Consider the following 20,092-nt stretch of genomic DNA (forward strand, 5'->3'; position numbering starts at 1 on the left):
GAGAGGAAAGAGGACAGCCAGGCCAGAGCCTGATCATTGATACCCAGATTATCACGGAGACGGTTGAGCAGGATGGTGTGGGTGATCGTGTCGAAGGCAGAAGAGAGATCAAGAAGAACGAGGACAGAGGGAATGTTAGAATCAAGGTTGGAGAGCAGATCGTCACAGATATTGAGGAGAGCAGTTTCCGTGCTTCTGGCTGCTCTGAAGCCAGACTGGTGGTCATGGAGACAACCAACAGAATCTGAATGAAGGTTAAGCTGAGAGATGGCCAGCTTTTCCAGGAGTTTGCCCAGAAAGGGAGTAATGGAAATTGGGCGATAGTTTGCTGGACAGGAAGGATCAGCTGTGTGTTTCTTGAGAAGAGGATGCACAAGGGAGTGCTTCAGAGGGGAGTGGGAAGGATCCTGAGGCAAACGAGTGGTTGCAAAAATCAGCAAGGGCAGGAGCAAGTGTATCAATGTGGTCCTTGATGGTTTTGGAGGAACAGGGATGAACCTGTTTTGACGAGGCTTTCGTAGATCAGAATTGTCTAGCAACCTCGTCAGGGGAGAAAATAGGAAAGGAAGAGAAGGATGGTGGGGGGGGCGCTTAAAGGGGGGTCTCCAAGTACAGACTGAGAGGGGATAGGTGGGGGAGGGTAGGGGAGGGTAGGCGAGGGTGGACAGGATGTCCTGGGTTTTAGAGAGAAAGTGCGAGGCAAGGGCATTGCATAGAGCCTGGGAGGCAAGAGGAGGGGAGGAGACTGCTGCAGGGTTGGCAAGCTCCTTGCAGATTATAAAGAGTTCGGCCGAGTTCTTGGATGCCACGGAGACACGGGCTTGAATGTGGCCTCTCTTCTTAGTGAGGACAGAGAGTCGGTGTTGCCTTTGGAGCAGGCGACAGGCCAGTTTGCCAGAGGATGAGCAAGAAGACCTCCATTTCCTCTCAGCCACCCTACCCTTACATTTAAGTGTAGCTAGGTCGGAATCATACCAGGAATTGCACTTGGCTTTGGACTTCAAGCGGATCCTCATGACGGGGGCAAGAGCAGCAAGAGTATCAGAGATGGAAGAGTAGAGAAGGGACAGGGTTGTGTCGGGGTGTGAGTCAGCCAGGGGAGGAGGAGGGGGGGGGGAGAGAAGGTGGCAGCTAAAGCCTCAGCTGACACACGCTTCATAGGTCGGATATCCAAGAAGGTAAGTGGAAGTGTTGGGGTGTGGTTGGCTTAGGGAGAAGAGAGTGAGAGATCAGAGGAGGCAGTGGTCAATCCAGGAGAGAGGAGTGGTCAGAGGAATAGAGAGGGTGAGGCCAGGGGAGATCAAGACATCAAGTGTGTGTTGGGCCAGAGGGGAGGATAGAGAGGGAGAGGGTATCGCAGAGGTTGCGAAAGAGCAGCGATGAGGGACAGTGAGAATCGAGGGGAATGTTGAGGTCACCAAGTAGGAGGAGTTGAGTGGTTGAGGCCAGGAGGGAGGAGGAGAGGTCGGCCCACTCAGAGAGAAAAGAGGTGATTTGCCCGGGGGGCCGGTAGAGAGTAGCAACAGTAAGAGAGTGGCTCGGAGAGAGTGAAAGCCTGCAGACAAGGCATTCAAAAGAGGAGTAAATCTGAATGGGAATGATAGTGGCAGGAATCCACCCAGGAAAGATTAGGGCTACGCCCCCTCCAGGTCGAGTGGATCTGGGTGCGGAGAGGATCTTGTAGCCCTCAGGGAGTAGAGTGTTAAAGCTTGTGACACCGCTAGCCGTGAACCATGTCTCCGTAAAACCGAGGACATCAAGGTCCAGTTCTTCAAGGAGGTGGCAGATGTAAGAGGCGTGTTTGACAACAGAGCGAGAGTTGAGAGTGGCAAGATGAAGAAGGTTGCCGGCCTTAAAGACCTTCCGGGGAGGGGTACAAATCAGAGGCACGCCCTGCGGAGTTGTGGAGGTAGCCTGAAGAGTGGCAGAGGAGGAGGAAAAAGTGGGTAAGGTAGTCAGGGAGTGAGAGGAGGGGACAGCTGGAGATGAGAGGAAGTTGATGAGGCAAGGGAAACACCTATCGAAGAGGAGGAGATTGGCCTGAGGAACTTGGACATGACAGTGCCATTTAGGTAGACATTAAGGATGACTCTGGAGGAGTCGAAAGAAGCCATGAGGATATCCCAGCGAGTGCCACCATTAATGGGAGAGGAGGAGACAGGACAAAGCACAGAGATCATATGGGGGGTCCATAGATCCGGTGAAGGAACAACAAAGAGGATGTCGGTGAGGGTCTGTCTGGAAGAGGCGCTGGTATAGGTATCAGCGATGGGGAGTCCAGGGTTGGAGGCCAAGATATCCTTTTTAAATTTCTTTTTTCCAGACTTGTTGAGAAGGGAAGGATAGTTGATAGAGAAGCAGTTGGAATAGATGGGAGAAACAGAAAGCGCCATGAGTGGAAATGAGAAGAGGCAGAGGGAGGAGTAAGCAAGTAAAGCAGTATTGAACAGTCACTGGGCGAGCAGGTTACAATCAATGGCCAAAAGTTAAATGCAGAAATACACTGAAGTTGAACTTTCAAGTAAATGCAAGAATACACCCAAGTTTGACTTAAAAGTTAAATGGGAGACCAGTAGTTAAGGAATTTAGAGTGGTAGTCAGATGGCAGAGGTGAGTATAGATAAGCTTATACAGAATATGGTAAGAGAGTCATGGCAGTCCAATAGTCCAGGGAAGCAGCCTCAGTGACAATGAGGGTTTGGCTGTTGCAGAATCTCACGATGCAGCCTGTGAAGCAGACAGAGAAGCTGACAGGGACCTTAGAAAGTAGACCTTTGAAACAGAGGCCGGCTGAAGCCTGCCGGACCCCCGATTGGCTTGAAAACAAAGCCAACAGCCAATCACTGCAGACGATGGAGGGAAGCACTTCAGATACACAGCCAGCCTCATGCAAACAAGGAGGCTAGGCAGCCATCATGGAAAACCTCAAACACACTGTGAGGCAGCAGGAAACATTCATCTCATTGAAATGAGTCAGTGCAATTTAAAGCAGCAGAAGGCTAGAACACACTGCCAATTTTCACAGTGTAATTTCTGACATTTTTTGCGAAGTGAAAAAAAAAACTTTTTTTTGATTTTTCGTTTTTCTTTTTAAAAGCTTTTTTTTCGTTTCTGGTGCTGCAGGGACAATGGCAATGCACCTACCTGGTGCAGAAAGCGTCCGTGGGCCCAACAGATCAGGAAACATAGGAAGGGTGGGAGCTTCAGAAAGACCTCGAGCTCCATAGGATGTAGAAGGCAGAAAAATGGACATCCAATTGAAGGTACCATTAAGGAAAGCTCGACCTTCATGGCATTGTTAAGTAGCCTGGTCGTCTTTACACTGGCACCTAGTTGCAGATGGGATATACTTTAGGATGTACTGTTTGACATTGTGATGCCTCAGTCCTTGCCATCTGATCACCATTGTCTCATTGCCCAATTCTTCCTACTTCATGTAAGCGGCCTTGTGGGTTACTTAACTGTGTTTTCACATTTACTATTAAAGAGGATAGGGGGGCAGACCAGACTCAATCTTCTCGATTTATGTCCATCCTATATCCATCTTCAAAGCACTCCGTTAGAGTACACCATTACCATCTAAGGTTAGCATTTAGACCGTTTAGTGCCCATCTGGCCTCAGTGCCTAGGAGAGATGCCCATTCCAGTGTGCGCCCTTGTATTTAACCAATGGTGCAATCTTGACAATCTAAAAATGGATGACGCTTGACTCGCATCAAAACAAATCGAATCTTGGCAATATTAACTGCAATTCCATAAAGTAGCAACTCGTGAAATGCCGCTGCTGTGTTTGCACAGCACACTGTACCCTTAAAGGGTTATTATAGGTCACATAATGTCACCACAATCGAACAATGGTGGGACAAATATTCTAAAACTTGGCAAAAAACAGGCTATTCTAGTCCCTTTACTGCGATTTGATTAGACTTGACTTAAGACGAGACACAAATAGAATGTCTATAGTACCCATATAGGTATGGGTACTACACTAGTACCCATAGTGGGACAATAATGGCTTCTATTATTTCAGCGCTCCGAGACCGATGGGTGTGCAGCACTATATAAGAAAAACATTAGATCAGGGGAGATTTATTGAGGCAATGCACTTCTTGCTTTTATGGTCTTAAAGAAAAATGTTCCAGATGTGTATAAATACCCAAGAGATTATGAACTCAGTTACCAAAACATTGATCCCAGTAAAAGCCTGGACATTTCACCATTGGGAGAATACTCACCACACATACCCCTTCATGTGACTTACCACATTTCACTGTAGAGTTGCAGATGGGGAAAACAGAGAAAGGACAATATTCTGCATTATACATAGAGAGGAATAATCACACAAACGTGTATTTGATTTGTTTTATTAATAAAAATCATTCATTCCAATCCCATCTTAAATACAGAAATATATTTACAAATGCGTCCAAAAGAGGACTAAAATATTTATTGATATCCGGTACCTTTAAATATTGTGCTTTCATAGATACATAAGAAAATCTGCTTATAAAAATACTTTACATGGGAAACACTAATAGTGTGTGGATAAAAATACACATTTAGTGATGCTGTAACTGTATAATATCATTCAAAATGCATAGGAAGGGGGCACGAGGACCATTTAAAGCCTTTAGGAAACGTCTTCATTAAAAACCAACGAGAAACCACCAACAGCTTCTAATATTTTCCACATATTGCATATTAAAATTAAAAAAAAACAGAAAACACTCCCTCTGCGCTGACCTCTATGGCACACGGTAGACTTTTGTATAACGAAGGTAGCGGTTGCTCCAAAAAATACAAAAATCTGAATGAGGCAGTAGGAATTATGCTATATCAAACCTTGGAAAATAGGTCTTAAAATAAATGGAATGGCTGGCTATCCAAGCACCTGAGGGCAGGTGGCCAATCAGAAGCAGTAATTCAGCCAATCAAATGACTTCATTGGAGGACTACTCCGTGCTTAATTAGTTCACAGTGCGCTATAGTGCGTTACTGTATGGTAGTATATGTGTATCTTTTAATAGACTTTAAATCGTCTATTAGTCAGACACTCCAGTGTAGAGTAAGAAGAGCAAGTCACTTAGAGGGTGAGAGTCCTGATCGCTACAATTCCACCCATGAGTAAAATCAGATTAAAAAAAATTAAAATTATTTCGAAATTAAAGCGCTGAATCTATTTCAGCGAGGCGCAGGAAGCGCACTTTAAGGGTGGGCATAAGGTCTTGCAATCACTGGAGCAAAGCCAGAAGCAGCAAAGCAGAGAAGAATGGATGCCACTCAAAGCGGTAGTCTCCATCCACTCCCCTCCGGTAGTTAGGACGCGAACACTGCTGGGCTGGTGGCCACATTTCAGACCACTGAGCAGAGATAGATGCCCCTACACTTACACAGATTGTAAACAGGCCATGCAGAGGCCCGAAGAACACAGGTCAGGCATGGGAACTTCCATTAATACATACACTTGTATTTTCACTGGAACAACACACACAAGGGTACACAAAGACCACAGGGGTCTACTCTTGTCTGCTGCATGGCAGGGTCCTTGCCCCGGTACAGAGCAAACTCTTCATTTGAAGTCCAAAAAATGAAAGAATAGCAACTGACCACATGGATGGAGTTGTTCTGTCAACTACTTGAAGAAAGTGCCTGACTTAAGTGCAGGCTTTTGTGATGTGTGAATCTGAAAAAAAAATAATGTGGCGATTCATTGTCTCTCTTGTTCGGTGCATTAGTAAGTGCTTGGTGGCAACGTAAAGTTTAAACAAACCTGTGTCTAAATAATACTAACATTCAACAGTGGAACAAGTGCGCTTGAACATGTAAAATAACAAGTGTGCCTACAAAGTGCAAGGAGCAGAAAAATCAAATGTTAAACAAGATGAGAAAGGCGTGGAAAGTGATTGGAAACAGTATTTCTAGATCACTCAAGTTAAGTGGTTAGCCAGACACTAACCATCAATTGTGACTTACAACAGAATTGACCTTGAAAGCCAATCACCAGTGTGTGAGTTGTTTTGTAGGCATTAAGGGAGGGAGTGAGTGGCTCATGGTAGTGATGTGGGGGCAGTGGGGGGACATTTCCACACAAACCAGCAAGACAGTTTCACAGCAGTAGACTACAAAATAATAGCACCATGTGGGTCGGGTGTGTAGAACGCATGGTCCAGTCTGGCACAAAGAGATGGTAAGGTATGAAAATTCATCAGTCCGAAACCACCTCCCCCAATCTTTTGTAATTGATCTTTATAAAGGTATGGTAAATTTGTGGAAGGAATGTTGGCAAGCAACAGTTCCGGGAGCCAGGTCGATTGTCCTGAAGAATGGTTTTCTTGGCACAAAACACCCAAACCTTTTTGTTTAAGAACATGCTAGTTGCTCATGGATAGCCTTTCAGCAGGGCACACCAAATGCTTGACAATGGGGATGGGGTGGTTGTATGAACATTCCAAACGTCCTACTGTACTGAACAGTCACATGGCACAGGTAATAGTGCAAACAAATAGTAGAACCAAGAGTCTGCCTTCAGAATGTCAACATTTAGCACAATATGGCCTGAAGAAATCCCACATAAGGACCCGCTGCTGCCTCCTCATAGCGTCTTGGTGCTCATTTTGGTCTCAACACACATGGAATGCTTCATTGGGAGTTCCTCAACGAGTGGCGGGTTCTGGGCATGTGCCAAAGGGTTGCGACTGATCACCAGGTCCAGTTTGTCTCCAGCCTCAGAAATGAGCGGAACGGCCAAGCAGCAATCAAAGTCTCTTGTGCGTACGTGATTCACCTGTGGAAATTTGGAACATAAGGATAGATTTAACGGCAGAGAATATTCTACAGCCAATAGCAGCACATTGTTACAGGAACATTTGACTGAGTCAAATTGCTGAAGCTGCTAGTAATGTAATATAGGGAACAATCATCAAACAAAGGGAGCAGTAAAAAAATGAATTTGAGCACCAAATACTTTATAGATATTGGAGAGGCATGTCGTAGAATGAGTATTGCTAGGTATGCCACCATTGATAACGTATAATGTATATATTATATGCACTCTGTGGCTTGGAGCTGCTTGAAATCACATGCTTTGCGGAGGCTGCCATCAAATCATTGGTACACAGTGTTACATGCTTTCATGGTTTTCAAAAAGTGGGCATTGCCGTCATAATGTCCCTACATCAAGTGTACAGCTACCCATGATCCCCCCAAACATAGAAGAACTTTGCTCTTTTACTGCTCAGGGGTGAATGCATGAGGGTTTTTGATTTGTAATCCTGAGCCTTCACTGCCAAGCAGGGAGGATGAGTGTGTGCATGTGATTCTAACCAGATACAAGCCACAGAAATAGGATTACTAGGTCATTTTTGTCTTCCGAGGCTTGTGAAGTCGTTCACTTTTACATGCTTTGAATAGAATAGCAAGGAGTACCAGATCACGGGGTCAGAAGAGCTGAAGGGACAGTTCAGAATAGATGCAAGTCTGAGCTTGCTTGTGTATTGTGGCAGGTCAGAAGGATGCAGACACTCAGAGGACATTTTCACCATGCGTTTATTAAAAAGGAGCAGAAGGCCCATCTTTCTCCATCGCTATGGGGTTTTCCCCACCTACTTCACTAAAGAGCTTGTAAGTCAGTGAATGTCCAAAAGGAATATGTCTGCTGTCCAAAACTAGCCCAACTGACCCTAGCACTGGTTTAAATCAACTAAGGTCAGGAGAATGACTCCCTTCTCCTGATAGTTGTGCTTTTGAACGTCTCTCTGCTTCTTTTAGAGTTCTTGTTAATATGAAATATTTAAATAGTCTCTCGTTATCCTAAGTATCAGTTCCTGTAAATCCCTTACGGGACTGGTAGTCTTTCTCTCCTCTTCAATATGGATTTTCCTTGCTCGTATCAATTCTTTGCTCCCTATTAGAAGGTTCTGAATATTTTTGTACAGTGCATTGTCCTCTGGGGTTTGGGCTTTCCAAGTAAGTATAGTTCACCTTTTCCTGGTATGGACTTTATCCTAGGTACCTCTCTGGTCTTTAGTTCACTGTTCTCTGTTGTGCTCCACTCTTTGTGTAATGGGTTATTTACACCTCCTCCAAAGATAGTGATACTTCATTTCTATTTCTCTCATTCTCTGGGGTTTCTATGCTTCGCTTTATCACATTAAGACAGTTCAAGTTAATCAACTTGGATTTCACACTTGTCATTTGTACTGGAATGAGTTTCTCAGATTCTATACCCTGTCCGTTTTGGCTTCCCGGTATTCCCGTTCTCCGTTAATGTCAGTATTGCAGGGGAAACTTCTTTGATGGCTGTAGATACTGGAGACCTTCTTCTCTCAGTTTGCTTCTCAGCTTAATTTCAACAACGTACTCTTCGAATCCTGCACGTTTCTCTCGCCTTCTCGATACTACTCTGGGTAACCATCTCTTTACTTGCATCCTCCATGGGATGGTGTTAGCGCTGTTGAGTGGGCAGCCTGCCTACCATAATTGCTTTGTGGTCATGCAACCACCAGGCTTTCCGCTCCAGCCGCCCAGGCTTCTGATACATGTCCGGCTTCCAGTGTTTCCTTCTCCTGTTTGAAGCAGTTCTGAACTTCGTGGGCTCTGCGATCTGCTTCAGCTCGGTCTCCTGCAGGTGTTCCACTCACAGGGGGCCTCCCCTCTCTGCATCTGCCTTCTTCTCACTCTATCACCTTTTACTTTGGTGTGTCCTACCTCTTCAAAGCACTCGTCGCAGTTAATTAGAGAATTCGATTTAAAGGTACAACCTCTCTCTCTCTGGTAATGGCATAGGTTCACTTTCTCTTCTTCCGAGTCTTGGATTTGTAATTATTTTGTGTATTAGGTAGTCCCATATATTCTATCATGTGGAGGGCATCAGGGATTTCCTCACAGGAACGCAAGTCTTTGTCCCCAAAAGGGGAGACCCTCCCTACGAGGTCCCACTTGCTTCAACCCCTATGGATGGGGTAGCGGAGCGGGCTCACCTCCCTAGGCTCACAGGGGCAGAGGGGAGGGCACATTCCCTTGGTTTGTTACAGTATCCACACAGTAGTGTTGTGTGAATGTGTGTACTGAACTCCATTTTGCAGCTTTACAAATTGCTTCTAGAGGTACAAAAGCAAGAAAGCAAGCATTACTCCTGTACTTGGTGTAGAATATGCTTTATGTTTAAAAAGGAAGAGACCTCTTAGGAAGCTTATAGCAATGCTGTATGCAACCAAACTATCCATTATGCAATGGTGTTTTGTAAACATCTCCCTGCTTCCATGGAAACAAAGAATTGATCCTTTTTATAGCTGCTTTACTTTGTTGAGTTAGTACATTACTGTTCTGCATAGGTCAAGAGGATGGTGTGCTTGGTCACCCTTGGGCTGTGGGTTTCGAAAAAAGGCAGGCAGTTCTATAGACTGATGTGGAATTTTGAAATCTATTATGGAGAAAACCTTGGATGTGTTCTCAAAACCACTCTGTTATTGTGTAATGAGACACATGGTTCTGACACAGATTGTGACTAAATATCACTCTTCCAGTCGAAGTGATGGCAATCAGAAAAGCAACCTTATATGCAAGGTCATTTAGTGAAGCTTTGTGCATTGGTTCAAAAGGTGGACCTTTAAGTTTACGTAGCAGAACATTTAAATCTCTTCCTTGTGGCATGTGAGCCACTGGTGGATATATGTGCTGTACTCCCTCCATAAAAGATGTGCATATAGGTATTCTTCCCCAGGAGGTCTTGTGTTGGGATGCCTGTGTATGCTGACAGTGCTGCCAAATGTACCTTAATGGGAACTGCACACAAGGCCAGAGTCCAGCAGATGGTGTAGAGTAGCAGGTGAGCAATCAATGGGATTGACTTGCGCCTTTGTGTACCACGTGACCTTTTCAACTAATTGAAGTAACAATGCCCGATATTAAGTTTGTGTGCCTCAAGTATTGCAATACAATGTATAGGTAATTGTAAATGTCCAATTTCTATGGCCTTAGAAGCCAAGCTGCTATGTTGCTTGTGTGAGGTGTAGGTGGGTGTACTAGAGCAGTCTTGCCCACATTGGTGAGGGGTGGATAGCTCAGGTGCAACGCATTTGTCTTGGAAGCAAAACAATGCAGCGCAACCAGTGCGAATCCTGATCCCGGGCTTAGGAACCAATCCCTGGTATTAAACGTGTTAGAATTGTTAAAATATTCTAGGTGCAGTTGGTGCAACACTCTGCACACTCTGGGGGTTAGGGGGAATGTAAGCAAACATCCTGGACCACCTTAGCCATGGCACATTGCTTCAAAACCCCTGTGTGTACCAGGATGTGAAGGGCAGTTTGCATTTCCTGGTGTTGTGAAAGGCCTACTGTTCACGGACCCAATTTAGGCAAAATCTGTTTGAGCATTTTATTTCCACATGTGTTCATGTAGGAGGACTCTGCTTGCACTGTCCGCTAGGAAGGTGTGCTTCTCGGTAACATGGTGTGCCCGAGTGTGGATGTTTTTGTTGAGACACCACTGCTTTATGTTCTGAGCAATTTGGGACAGTGGCATGGAATGTGCCCACCCCTCCCCTGTTTTTTTTTTTTTATGTAACACATTGTATGGTCTGTGTTGAGAAGAAAGCTTTTTTCAATTAAAATTCAAAATAGTACATGCATAAGATGTTCTATCTGTCTTGTGGTCCACCTTCCCTGCGTGATGAGGTATGGACAATGCACGCCCTATCCGGTCCTGGATGCGTCCGTTGTAGAAGTGATCTGAAATGGAGGGTTGACAAAAGATGCCCCCTTCATCATGGGTTATTTTGTCCGCCATGATTGTGCTTTATTTTCTGCGACCACTGTTGCACTAGCCATTGTTGGATGGGGGCATGTTGAGTCTTGTATGTCGAGCAGTAAAAATGCATGATGCAAGTGTGCCTACGAGTTCCATGATATGATATGGCATTTATAACGCGCCTGTACACAAGTGTTTATCAGACACCCAGGCACATAACTTGGAATCTGCACTAGTAGAACTTTCTTTCCTGCTTTCCTGTGAGGGCTACACAATGCCCATTCTTGTATTGCCCTTGAGGAATTTCTTGTTCTGGCTCAACGTAAGCTCCACTTCTTTTCATCAATTGAAAATCCCACTTTTTGTAGGAGGTTTGTTTCTGTATTCGGTAGGTCTTGCTTTGCACACTTCCCTATTAACCAGTCATCCAGATAAGGGAACGCACATTCCTTTGCGACGTAAGTGCGCCACTACCACTGCAAGTTCCTTGCTTAATACACAAGGTGCTGAACCCCAAAAGACGCTACCTTGAATTGAAAATATCCTTTGTCTATTTTGAAACAGATTTTTGCTGTCTCCTGGGAACATCGAAATATGAAGGTAAGCAACTTTCATATCCAGTGATGCCGTATAATCAATCTACCTTCTTTAAAAAGGGAATGACCTCTTGAAGTGTAGTCATCCCAATGTTTTGGTGTTTGGCATATTTATTTGTTGAACTTGGGTGTAGTGCTGGTCTCTTGTCCTAAAAGAAATTGTGGTTATATTTTTATTGTACTGCTTACATAAAGTGAAAGTTGTTTAGTGTGTCTAGTGTTGTAAAGTTATTTAACAAAATATAGTTTAACAAAATGTTTATACATTTGCTAAATACCCCTGTAAAATACTGTGATAAAATATATTTGTTGACATACTAATAAAAAAAAATGTTTTAAAAAAAAATAAAAAGGAGACAATATGTTCCCTTCTTTACCTGATTTTGAGATACTTTGAAAACTCCTTTGATTAAATGGGGTTGCATTTCATCTTGGAGAGGTCGTTGGTGAGACGGTGGTAGGTTTCTGGATTTTGGGGGCAGAGCATATGGTTTTTGTATTAACTTCACACAGTAGCCTTCCCCGACCGTGATTCCCCCTTCCCCCATGCGTGAGTGTATGATGCAAGTGACATGGGGTGACATGGGAGTTGACTTCAGCCTGTGCGTCATTGTTGGAAGAGGCGGCACCTCTTGGGGTTTGTACTTTAACGTGCCCCGGGGACACCTGTACAGACGTTGCGGTCTAGAGAACATTGCTGTTGTGAACCTTGGATTACAAACCAGAAGCTTAAGCCAGAAGACTAGGGGTACAGTGAAGACAATTAAGGAAAGTGTGGTCGGAAAATGCCCCGGTTATCAGAGGACACCTAGGCATAGAAGGCTTATTGGTAATCTGCCCAAGACCTTTGATTGTTTTGCATTCTTTTTTGGCCTTTTCAAAGGCCTCATCTACTGCTTTACCAAAGAGTTGAATCCTCCAAAAGCATGTCAAGTAAAGTTGCCTGTGTCCCGGGTCCAAAGCCTGAACACTTGAGCTATGACCGTCTCTCAACGGTACTTTTCAGCCCGCAGTGTCTGCAGAATCTAGGGTTTTTTCTATCTTTGAGTTTGCTGAATATTTTCCTTGAGCTAAAACCATATTATTGGCCGATTGTCACTGTTCAGGGACTTTATGAGGTCCTCTAATTGATGCCATTGTGCACGGTTGTATCTTGCATTAAAGTAGTTGCATTTTAGACGCGCACTGAATAGGCATTCGACACGTAAACCTTCCGGCTGAGAGCATATTTCTGTTGGTCTACAAGTCAGGGAACATTCATTTGCCGCTAGAGGTGATCCTCCCCCTTTTCATGTTGCTGTTAGGGAGAATTCTCAGACATTTACTAATTCCTTCTACCTTAGAGACTCCCAGCAACTTTGCTGGATTTTGAGGACTGATTTTTTTAACCTGGAGAGAGTGAGACCCTTTTCTCCCACTCTTTCATGCATTTTAATGTGATTTTGTGCACCGTGTTTATTTTGTTTGTGGATTCTGACAACTCCAGAGGCATCATCTTTTACATTGTGTGATACTGCACCTTCAGTGCAGTGGCACAGGGAAGTCTTTCAGATTTCCCAAAGGTTTAAATACCTTCTCTGGGATAAACTACTGGAGGAGTTACTTAGTATCCCCTTTTGTCTAGCTTCTCATGTAACATTTTTATGTTACTCTTTCCTCACTGAATGGCTGGTAGCAGTGGTTTACTTTTTACTACCATATTTGGATTTTACCGCGGGCTGCGTTCGCAGCCACGGTAAATCACCCATGGGTCCCACTCTTGTCAAAATGGCCCCGGTCTCCTTTTTTTACCATTTCTTTGTGGAAAGGACCTTCTTGAGATGTACTCTGAGCGCCAAACCAGGTCTGGTCCCTTTGTTAATTTTGCCTTTGGTGGGATTCACAAGTGAAGCCCGCCTCTGGCTCAAGGGTGTCTGGGGAGGCAAGAAGTGAGGGAGGTCTCCAAAACTCCCTGTGTTTAGTCTCCTAGGAGACAGGAATGCACTCTTAGGTGATTGGCCTGCTGGCTGTCTGGCAAGGGTGACAAAGCTAAACTGGAATGAATGGGAGCAAGCTGCATAAAAGCGAGACTTTTTGGCTTGGAAGGCAGAGTCGACCACTGGACTAAGGAATATGAAGAAGAACTTGAAGACACCTGCTGCAACTCCTGGACCGTTGGTTTGCACGGTGAAGCCCTGCTGCTGTGCTGAAACTCCAAATTCATATCGACAGGAAAGCCCCTGCAAGGACGACTCTTTTTTACCAGTTTGTGTGCATTGGTTTTAAGCTGGACAAGAGCTTCAGGAAGATCCTCCTGACTCCCAGGAAGCAGGACTGACCAAGCATGTGTCCCCTCAACAGAGTGCAGGACCTCATATGCAAGGAAAGCCAATCTCGACAGCTAGGAACTGCGGTGGTGCTATTTGCAGTAGACGCGAGGAGCTGAAACACCAAAGTGCCACTTGTTAGAAGATCGCTGGTTGCCAGCGGTGATCGTCCCATTGCAGTGCAGGAGTCCCCAGACGGCCTCACTCTTGTCCCCATGACTGAGGCCCAGGAACAGCAGGATCTGCAGAGCTGCACAGGAACAGAAGTCATCTGCTGCACTTTTTCTTCAACCTAAAGATACTGTACAGTCTAAGAGAACTTACCTCTTGTTGTTGAGCCACTTGTCTTCATTGGAGACTTGCTTGGTTGCATTTGTAGAGTTGCTTCTAGCTTATTTACCTTACAGGCCTAATCAGCTTGTGGCCCTACTTTGATTTTTTTCTATCCTACAAAGACTTTTTAAACATTGTGAAAGACTTTCTACTTACCTGCAAGAAGTGCTTCAGTTCACCTTGACTTGTGCTACTTAACATTGGCTGGCTTGGCTCCCTGAATGACTTCTTCTTCTGCTTATGTGTTCTGCCTTCCTTCCAGGAAAGGGTTAACTGACTTTGCATTGGGGGGTTATTGAAAGTACTTGCCTGCTTAAGAATCATTGTGTGCATCCTTGTGTTATTATGAACCCTCTTTTTCCTAGACACTGCTCCCAAGACTATTCTAAATGCAAACAGTGATATATTAATGTCCATAGCACCCTAGCAATTGACGTCTCCTGAGGGTGTAGGTAGTGCCTGTGAGCCATCCCAAATGGGTATCCACTGATTGAGAAAACAAAGAGCGTGTATTTTTGAAGTGTATGTGGGTGCTGCTTTATATTGCTCCCTTCTGCAGAAGGCTTATTCTAACTGACTGATAAATTAATAAATCAAGAAACCTTGTGTTCAAGCGTTTATTTGAATACTTGCCACTGTGAATCTCTGTTAACTCCCATACAGCTCACATTGACCCCTCTTGAGATGAGCCTGGCTACTATACCACACTACCAACCTGTGTAGTACAGACTTATACCAAAGGTTGGGTTCCTATTGCCAGCAGGTAAGGGTTGTTGTAGTGCACCCAAAGGGTACTGCATACAATCTTGCCTAACAGTTGCCATGACAACAATCTGTAGTTGGATCATCCCTGGGTCACTGGTTTCACTAGTAAAGGTGTAACTCCCCCTTTTGATGGATTACAATAAAGGGATGTGCTGGACATGCTTTTTCTCTTGCAAAAGGTCTATCAAGCCAATATCCTCTTCCAATACATTAGTCTCTATCACATTTCTCTGCTGCCCTCTTTAAAAGGATCCTTGTAAAAGGAATTGATCGTCTGTGGGTGATGAGGTTATGGATGGCTCCATCTCATCTGGGGTGGACATATGGTGATTCGGCTCAATAACATGTGTCTCATCGGGGCTAGCATCCTCTTCTAAATGGATGTTCTCTTCTAACCGATCCTCATCGTGTTCAAAAAGAGAACGTGCTAAGTGGATTTCTGATTTTTAATGTATTCTGTATTGGGATTCTGTTTTCTTTTAAACAAAGGTCTTTCTACAAAATCCATAAAAGAAGGGGCAATCTTCATAGTTGAATTGCTCCTTTGTCCATTTCCATTCAGAAATTGCTGATGGATGACGTTACATCTCTACCTCTTGTTTTGAAAGATGTAGGACACTTTTCTTCTTCAAAGTGTGAATAAGGGATCCCTCTCCCCTCAGCTGTGTATGGCGTCGACCTACAATTATGTGCCTAGTCTGTTTTTCTTGTCTCAGTGCTTACAATTACTTTTTCTGACTCCTTTGGATGTCTTGAAGTGTGGTGTTCAGTGCTCTACTTCGAGTAACTACTGTGCGTCTTATTTCAGCATTTAGGTCTATGGCATTACGATAGTTTTGGAACGGCTGTCATCCATTATGGCTTTTGCATCGAGGCTCCTCCTCAGTCTTTGGGGCTATATTTTTGAAATGTGCAGGCTTCTAGACAGAAGGTGTGATCTCTACACCATGGCTCGATTCCTGTTTTACTTAGCAGGGGGCCAGCTGCAAGGAAACCGATGTTTCCTCAGAAGTCACTTCACTGCTTCACTCTTGATACCGATGCTGGTTTCTTCAGCGTTGAACTCCTCTGCCATAACGGTGGATTTGGCCGGGGACTTTGCAATCTGCATAGCGTATCCAGCCCATTGTTTAGTACGACATGCTTTTAAAGATTTGTGCCTAAAAAGCTTACAGGCTCTGTACCTCTCCTCCTTATGGTCCCTTGGTAGACATTTAAACATGCAGTGTGTTTCTTTACAGGAAAACTTAGTTACAGGAGGGGAAAACCATAAAAGTAGTAATGTAGATGGAAGACACATTTAAACCAGGATTAAGGAAAAGGAAGACAATTAAGACATTCTAAGATCGCCTGGTGTGAACTATATTCCCCACTCTCTCCACTGTTGGCATGAAGATGATTTTTGGGGTTGTCGCTTTTCCTTTCCCATAGTTGCACTGTCTCCTTCAATACCGTCAACGTGCCGAGTTCTGTGTCGAAGTCAACACTCTGTTCTGATTCAATCTCGAGCATACTCCATGAATAACTGTTAAAGAACTCTGCCTTTAGCATCCAACCTGAAGGCGGAAAATCTGAGAACGAAGTGTGAGGGATCATTGGTAGCTGTACACTTAGTGTAGAGAATGTATGACCGCAATGCCCTGGACACCCACTTTCTGAATTTGAAAACATACAAGAAAGTACCATAGAAACCACTAGATGGCGACCTATGCAAAGCATGTTAATCTAAAACAGGGTTGTCCAACTCTAGGCCTCAAGGACCGGAATCCTAAGGGGTTTTTAGGCCATCATTAATATTCATGAGATTAAATGTACATACATTTAGAATCATTGCATCAGTAGAGGGACTTCCACACACCTTTTCAATTTGTAAAACTTCGGTTTCCACCCAAAGTAACCAAGGGTGATACAGCCATGGACTCCTTGCTCACTGAGCCTTAGAGAGGCTCAGCTTCACCTGACTGATGAGGCCCAACCAACAGAAACACATGTCTGGGGTTGCTGTTGGTAATTTTGTTCAGAGGAGAATTGCCTAGCATTTCAGTGCTGGACTGCCCTTGTGGGTGGGACAAAGACTGATATGCAAATGGATTTTTCTCCTCTGCAAATGGTGCAGTGAACTAAAACGTGTTTGGAGACCCTCCAGAGTGGAAGAAATGCCAAAGAACAGGGTATTTCACCCATGTTCGTTCTCAGTAGAGGGGCTCCCACACTGCTTTTCAAGTAGAATCATTGTATGCAAATTTATCTCATGAATATTAATGATAGGTGTCCTGAAAATCCAACATCTTTCCCGGCTGGAGCTGGACAACCCTGACTAAGCTGATCACAAGCCTCTGAAACGTGTGTATATAAATCTATTCACACTAATCCACACCATCACTCCTGTTCTCTTGCACTGACAGACTTACTACAAAATGATAATCTTTTCATGGAACACCAAGGGGTCATTTAGGACCGGTTACTCTTAAGCATATACCAGCTCAAAAGTAAACTACTATAACCTGTATCCTCCCGTTCCCCAGACCTCTATTCGGCCCAGATTAGTTGCACAGCACATTGTTGCTGCCATGCTAGGTTCACACTCGATAAATCCAAATACAAACATCACAAACCCAAGACCTATTACCTGAAGAACACGGTCATATGGTTGAAGACCACTTCTGTCAGCTGGGCCATCTGGACGGATCATGTTCACGTAGACTCCCTTCTCTAAAAGGCCATCTGAGACACTGAATCCGAAGTCGTCCACTTCAGGGTCTTTTAGGAGTGTTATCTGCAAAAGTAAGAGGATGGGTAGAGTGGTACATACATATCTGAAAACCAAGGAGAAGACCACCTATACAGATTGCCTGAGAAGAAAGAGCACACTTCCCGATACAAGGAGGTTGGACCAAACATTTTCAAAAGATTTTTGTTATCTTCTGTGCAGCCTGCAAGTCCCATCACTGAACATGGCTCTCACAGAGGAACTCTTGGGTATGTCTGGAGAAAACATTTCAATCATTTACGCAGAATACTTTTCCCTTGCAGCTCCCAGATTACCTTGCAAATGAAGAATGTGATTACTGAATCCGTACTTGGCATGGGATGGACAGATTAGCGTGTTCTAGCGCCCCCCCCCCATGCCATCCCATCCCATCCCATTTATAGAATTCCCCAATATATTTGTGTATTAACAATAATTTGGAGAATCTACTTTCCTAAAGGCAAAGTCGTTTTCATGATTCATCCCCAGAACACTACTCATTCACAATTTGTTTAGTTTTGTCATTGAAAATGTTGAATCAATGTCAGATCCGATATATTAGACCTTCAAAATAGGTAAAAGAAATGGGCATTTTTTTAATTTATTATTAAAGTTTGTAGTGAAATACATGTGCCTTGTTTAATAAGCTGCAAGAGGTTTTTTATTTATTTATAATTTATACTGTCGCTCAAGGGTTTTGGGTTTGTCTTTAGTTTTGGAGGAGATGGGTTAATCTTTCCTGCTTACTGAAATAAACTCGGGCAATGCTAAAGGATCCGGAAAAGGGTTTTGTAATCATTGCATGCATGTATATTTGAGGGGTCATCATAATGTATAAGTTATCCCCCCAGGGCACCAATCACTGTTCCGACCGCAGGCCATAATAAACACCATCCTGGCTCCAGGACTCAAAACCCTAAAGCCACAACGTGAAATCCTCCATTAACTGCAGGAAAGCAAAGGCTTCTGTTGGGCCAAAACCGAAAACTATGTTGACCCCAAAAACCTCTTAACTTCATGTTCTAGGATATACACAATTATCCTACAATTTAGAACCCAATAAACACAAACACTAAGGTCCACACCATGCAAAAACTCAGACATGAAACCTAGATCCACAGAATATTAATCTCCATAAAACATGGACACATTAAAGGATAGGGCTACAACATGAAAAGAAGTTTAATAAACAAATACAACTAACTTTTCCAGAACTGCAAAACTGCACAGAGCATCCATCATAATAGATGTTGCAAGAAACAGTTGCTACACGTTAGTGTCTTTAACACCATAACACATGCATGAACTTCAGTGATCTGTTAAAGACATTACATTTAAATATGTATGCAATTTGAGAACCTTTTCCAAGCAAACAAAAACTGTATTTAATCTGCAAACATCATGTGTGTGTTGCTTGTTAATGGTTCTCAAATGCATACACTCATGTACACTTCTATCCTGGGCTCAAGTTCTAAATAAAAAAAAGAAAGTGGGGGTACTCAGACCAATCAGTGGGATGTGACGTCACAGGCAGTGACCGTATAGTGAAATAATTTTGCATATTTCATTTTAAGGCGTCTTTCCCAACTCAAGAAAGTGCAATGGACAAATAAGCATTTGCCAAGATAAGAGGTTTTCTGAAAACCTTGCTTTCTAAACAGAAAACGTACACACCTTTTGCCTTAAAATGTGCACGAAAACAGACAGATGCCTGTGGCCTCGCAGTAATGTTTGTCACTGAACTGCGTGAACCGGTACGTAACCTAGGCACGGTTCTCGATCAAGTAGCAGGAAAATATTTAAAAAATGGTTTCAAATTAATTTAAAACACACGGAGGAGGGAATGCACCCTCTGAAAAAAGTGGGCAGACGCGTCCAACCGCATGTTCCCTCAACTTGAACCCTGCTTATATTCAAAATCAAAATATTCTAAAAAGTGGTATTTGAGACCGAGTTACTTTACACCAGTGTACTACAGGGAAATTAACATGTTTGCTTTCTGTATTCAATTTCCTTTCCAATGCCACAGTGGTCCCTTCCGCCTAGGTTTTAAGGGCTTATTTGTTGATGGGTAAAACGATAGAAATTCATTGAGCAAAAGAAATAACCACAAGCTCCCCCCTCTCTGACATTCGAAATTTGATCAAGTCACAAGCCTCCTTCCTTAGTCATTGATAATATCTTGACCTAAACCAAATATCTATGCAGTTTCCTAGATCCAGTTCCGACTATTTATATCCCTGCCCTTTATAAGCCCAGAACAGACCATAATATTCTTTATGACATGGCTATTCAATAGCCAATACTGTTCAAGCATTATTACCATCACTGCGTATCCCATTACTGCGCACACCAAAATGCCGTATTTACACTGCCCCATTTCGCTGCATATGTATGTGGGGGAGGCTGAGGGAGATCTCCCCCCGCACACACACATATGTATATACATATGCAAAGAAATTGATAAAATAAATGTGCAGTGATCACACGCATCCATTTTTCCAGTGGCCTGAACACCCCGGCATTTCATTGACCCCACATATTGTTCCAGTAGCACAGACTAGAAATAGTGCCCACTACTGTGACCCCCCATA

General features: G+C 43.8%; 1 protein-coding gene across 4 annotated transcripts in view; it reads right to left on the minus strand.

Annotated features, from left to right (window-relative positions):
- Nucleotides 1-4,348: 4,348 nt before the first annotated feature.
- Nucleotides 4,349-20,092, minus strand: part of GRIP2 (glutamate receptor interacting protein 2) — a 1,278,809-nt gene continuing 1,263,065 nt past the window's right edge. For all 4 annotated transcript variants that reach the window (XM_069643409.1, XM_069643410.1, XM_069643412.1 and 1 more), the window contains exons 23-24: nt 17,379-17,525; nt 4,349-6,784 (exon numbers count right to left, since the gene is read on the minus strand). In XM_069643409.1, the coding sequence (XP_069499510.1) occupies nt 6,593-6,784; nt 17,379-17,525 (339 nt within the window). In that variant the 3' untranslated portion in view covers nt 4,349-6,592. The remainder of the gene's footprint in view (nt 6,785-17,378; nt 17,526-20,092) is intronic.

Source organism: Ambystoma mexicanum, chromosome 2p (assembly GCF_040938575.1).
Source record: "Ambystoma mexicanum isolate Mex_15411 chromosome 2p, UKY_AmexF1_1, whole genome shotgun sequence".
NCBI classification, from domain to species: domain Eukaryota; kingdom Metazoa; phylum Chordata; class Amphibia; order Caudata; family Ambystomatidae; genus Ambystoma; species Ambystoma mexicanum.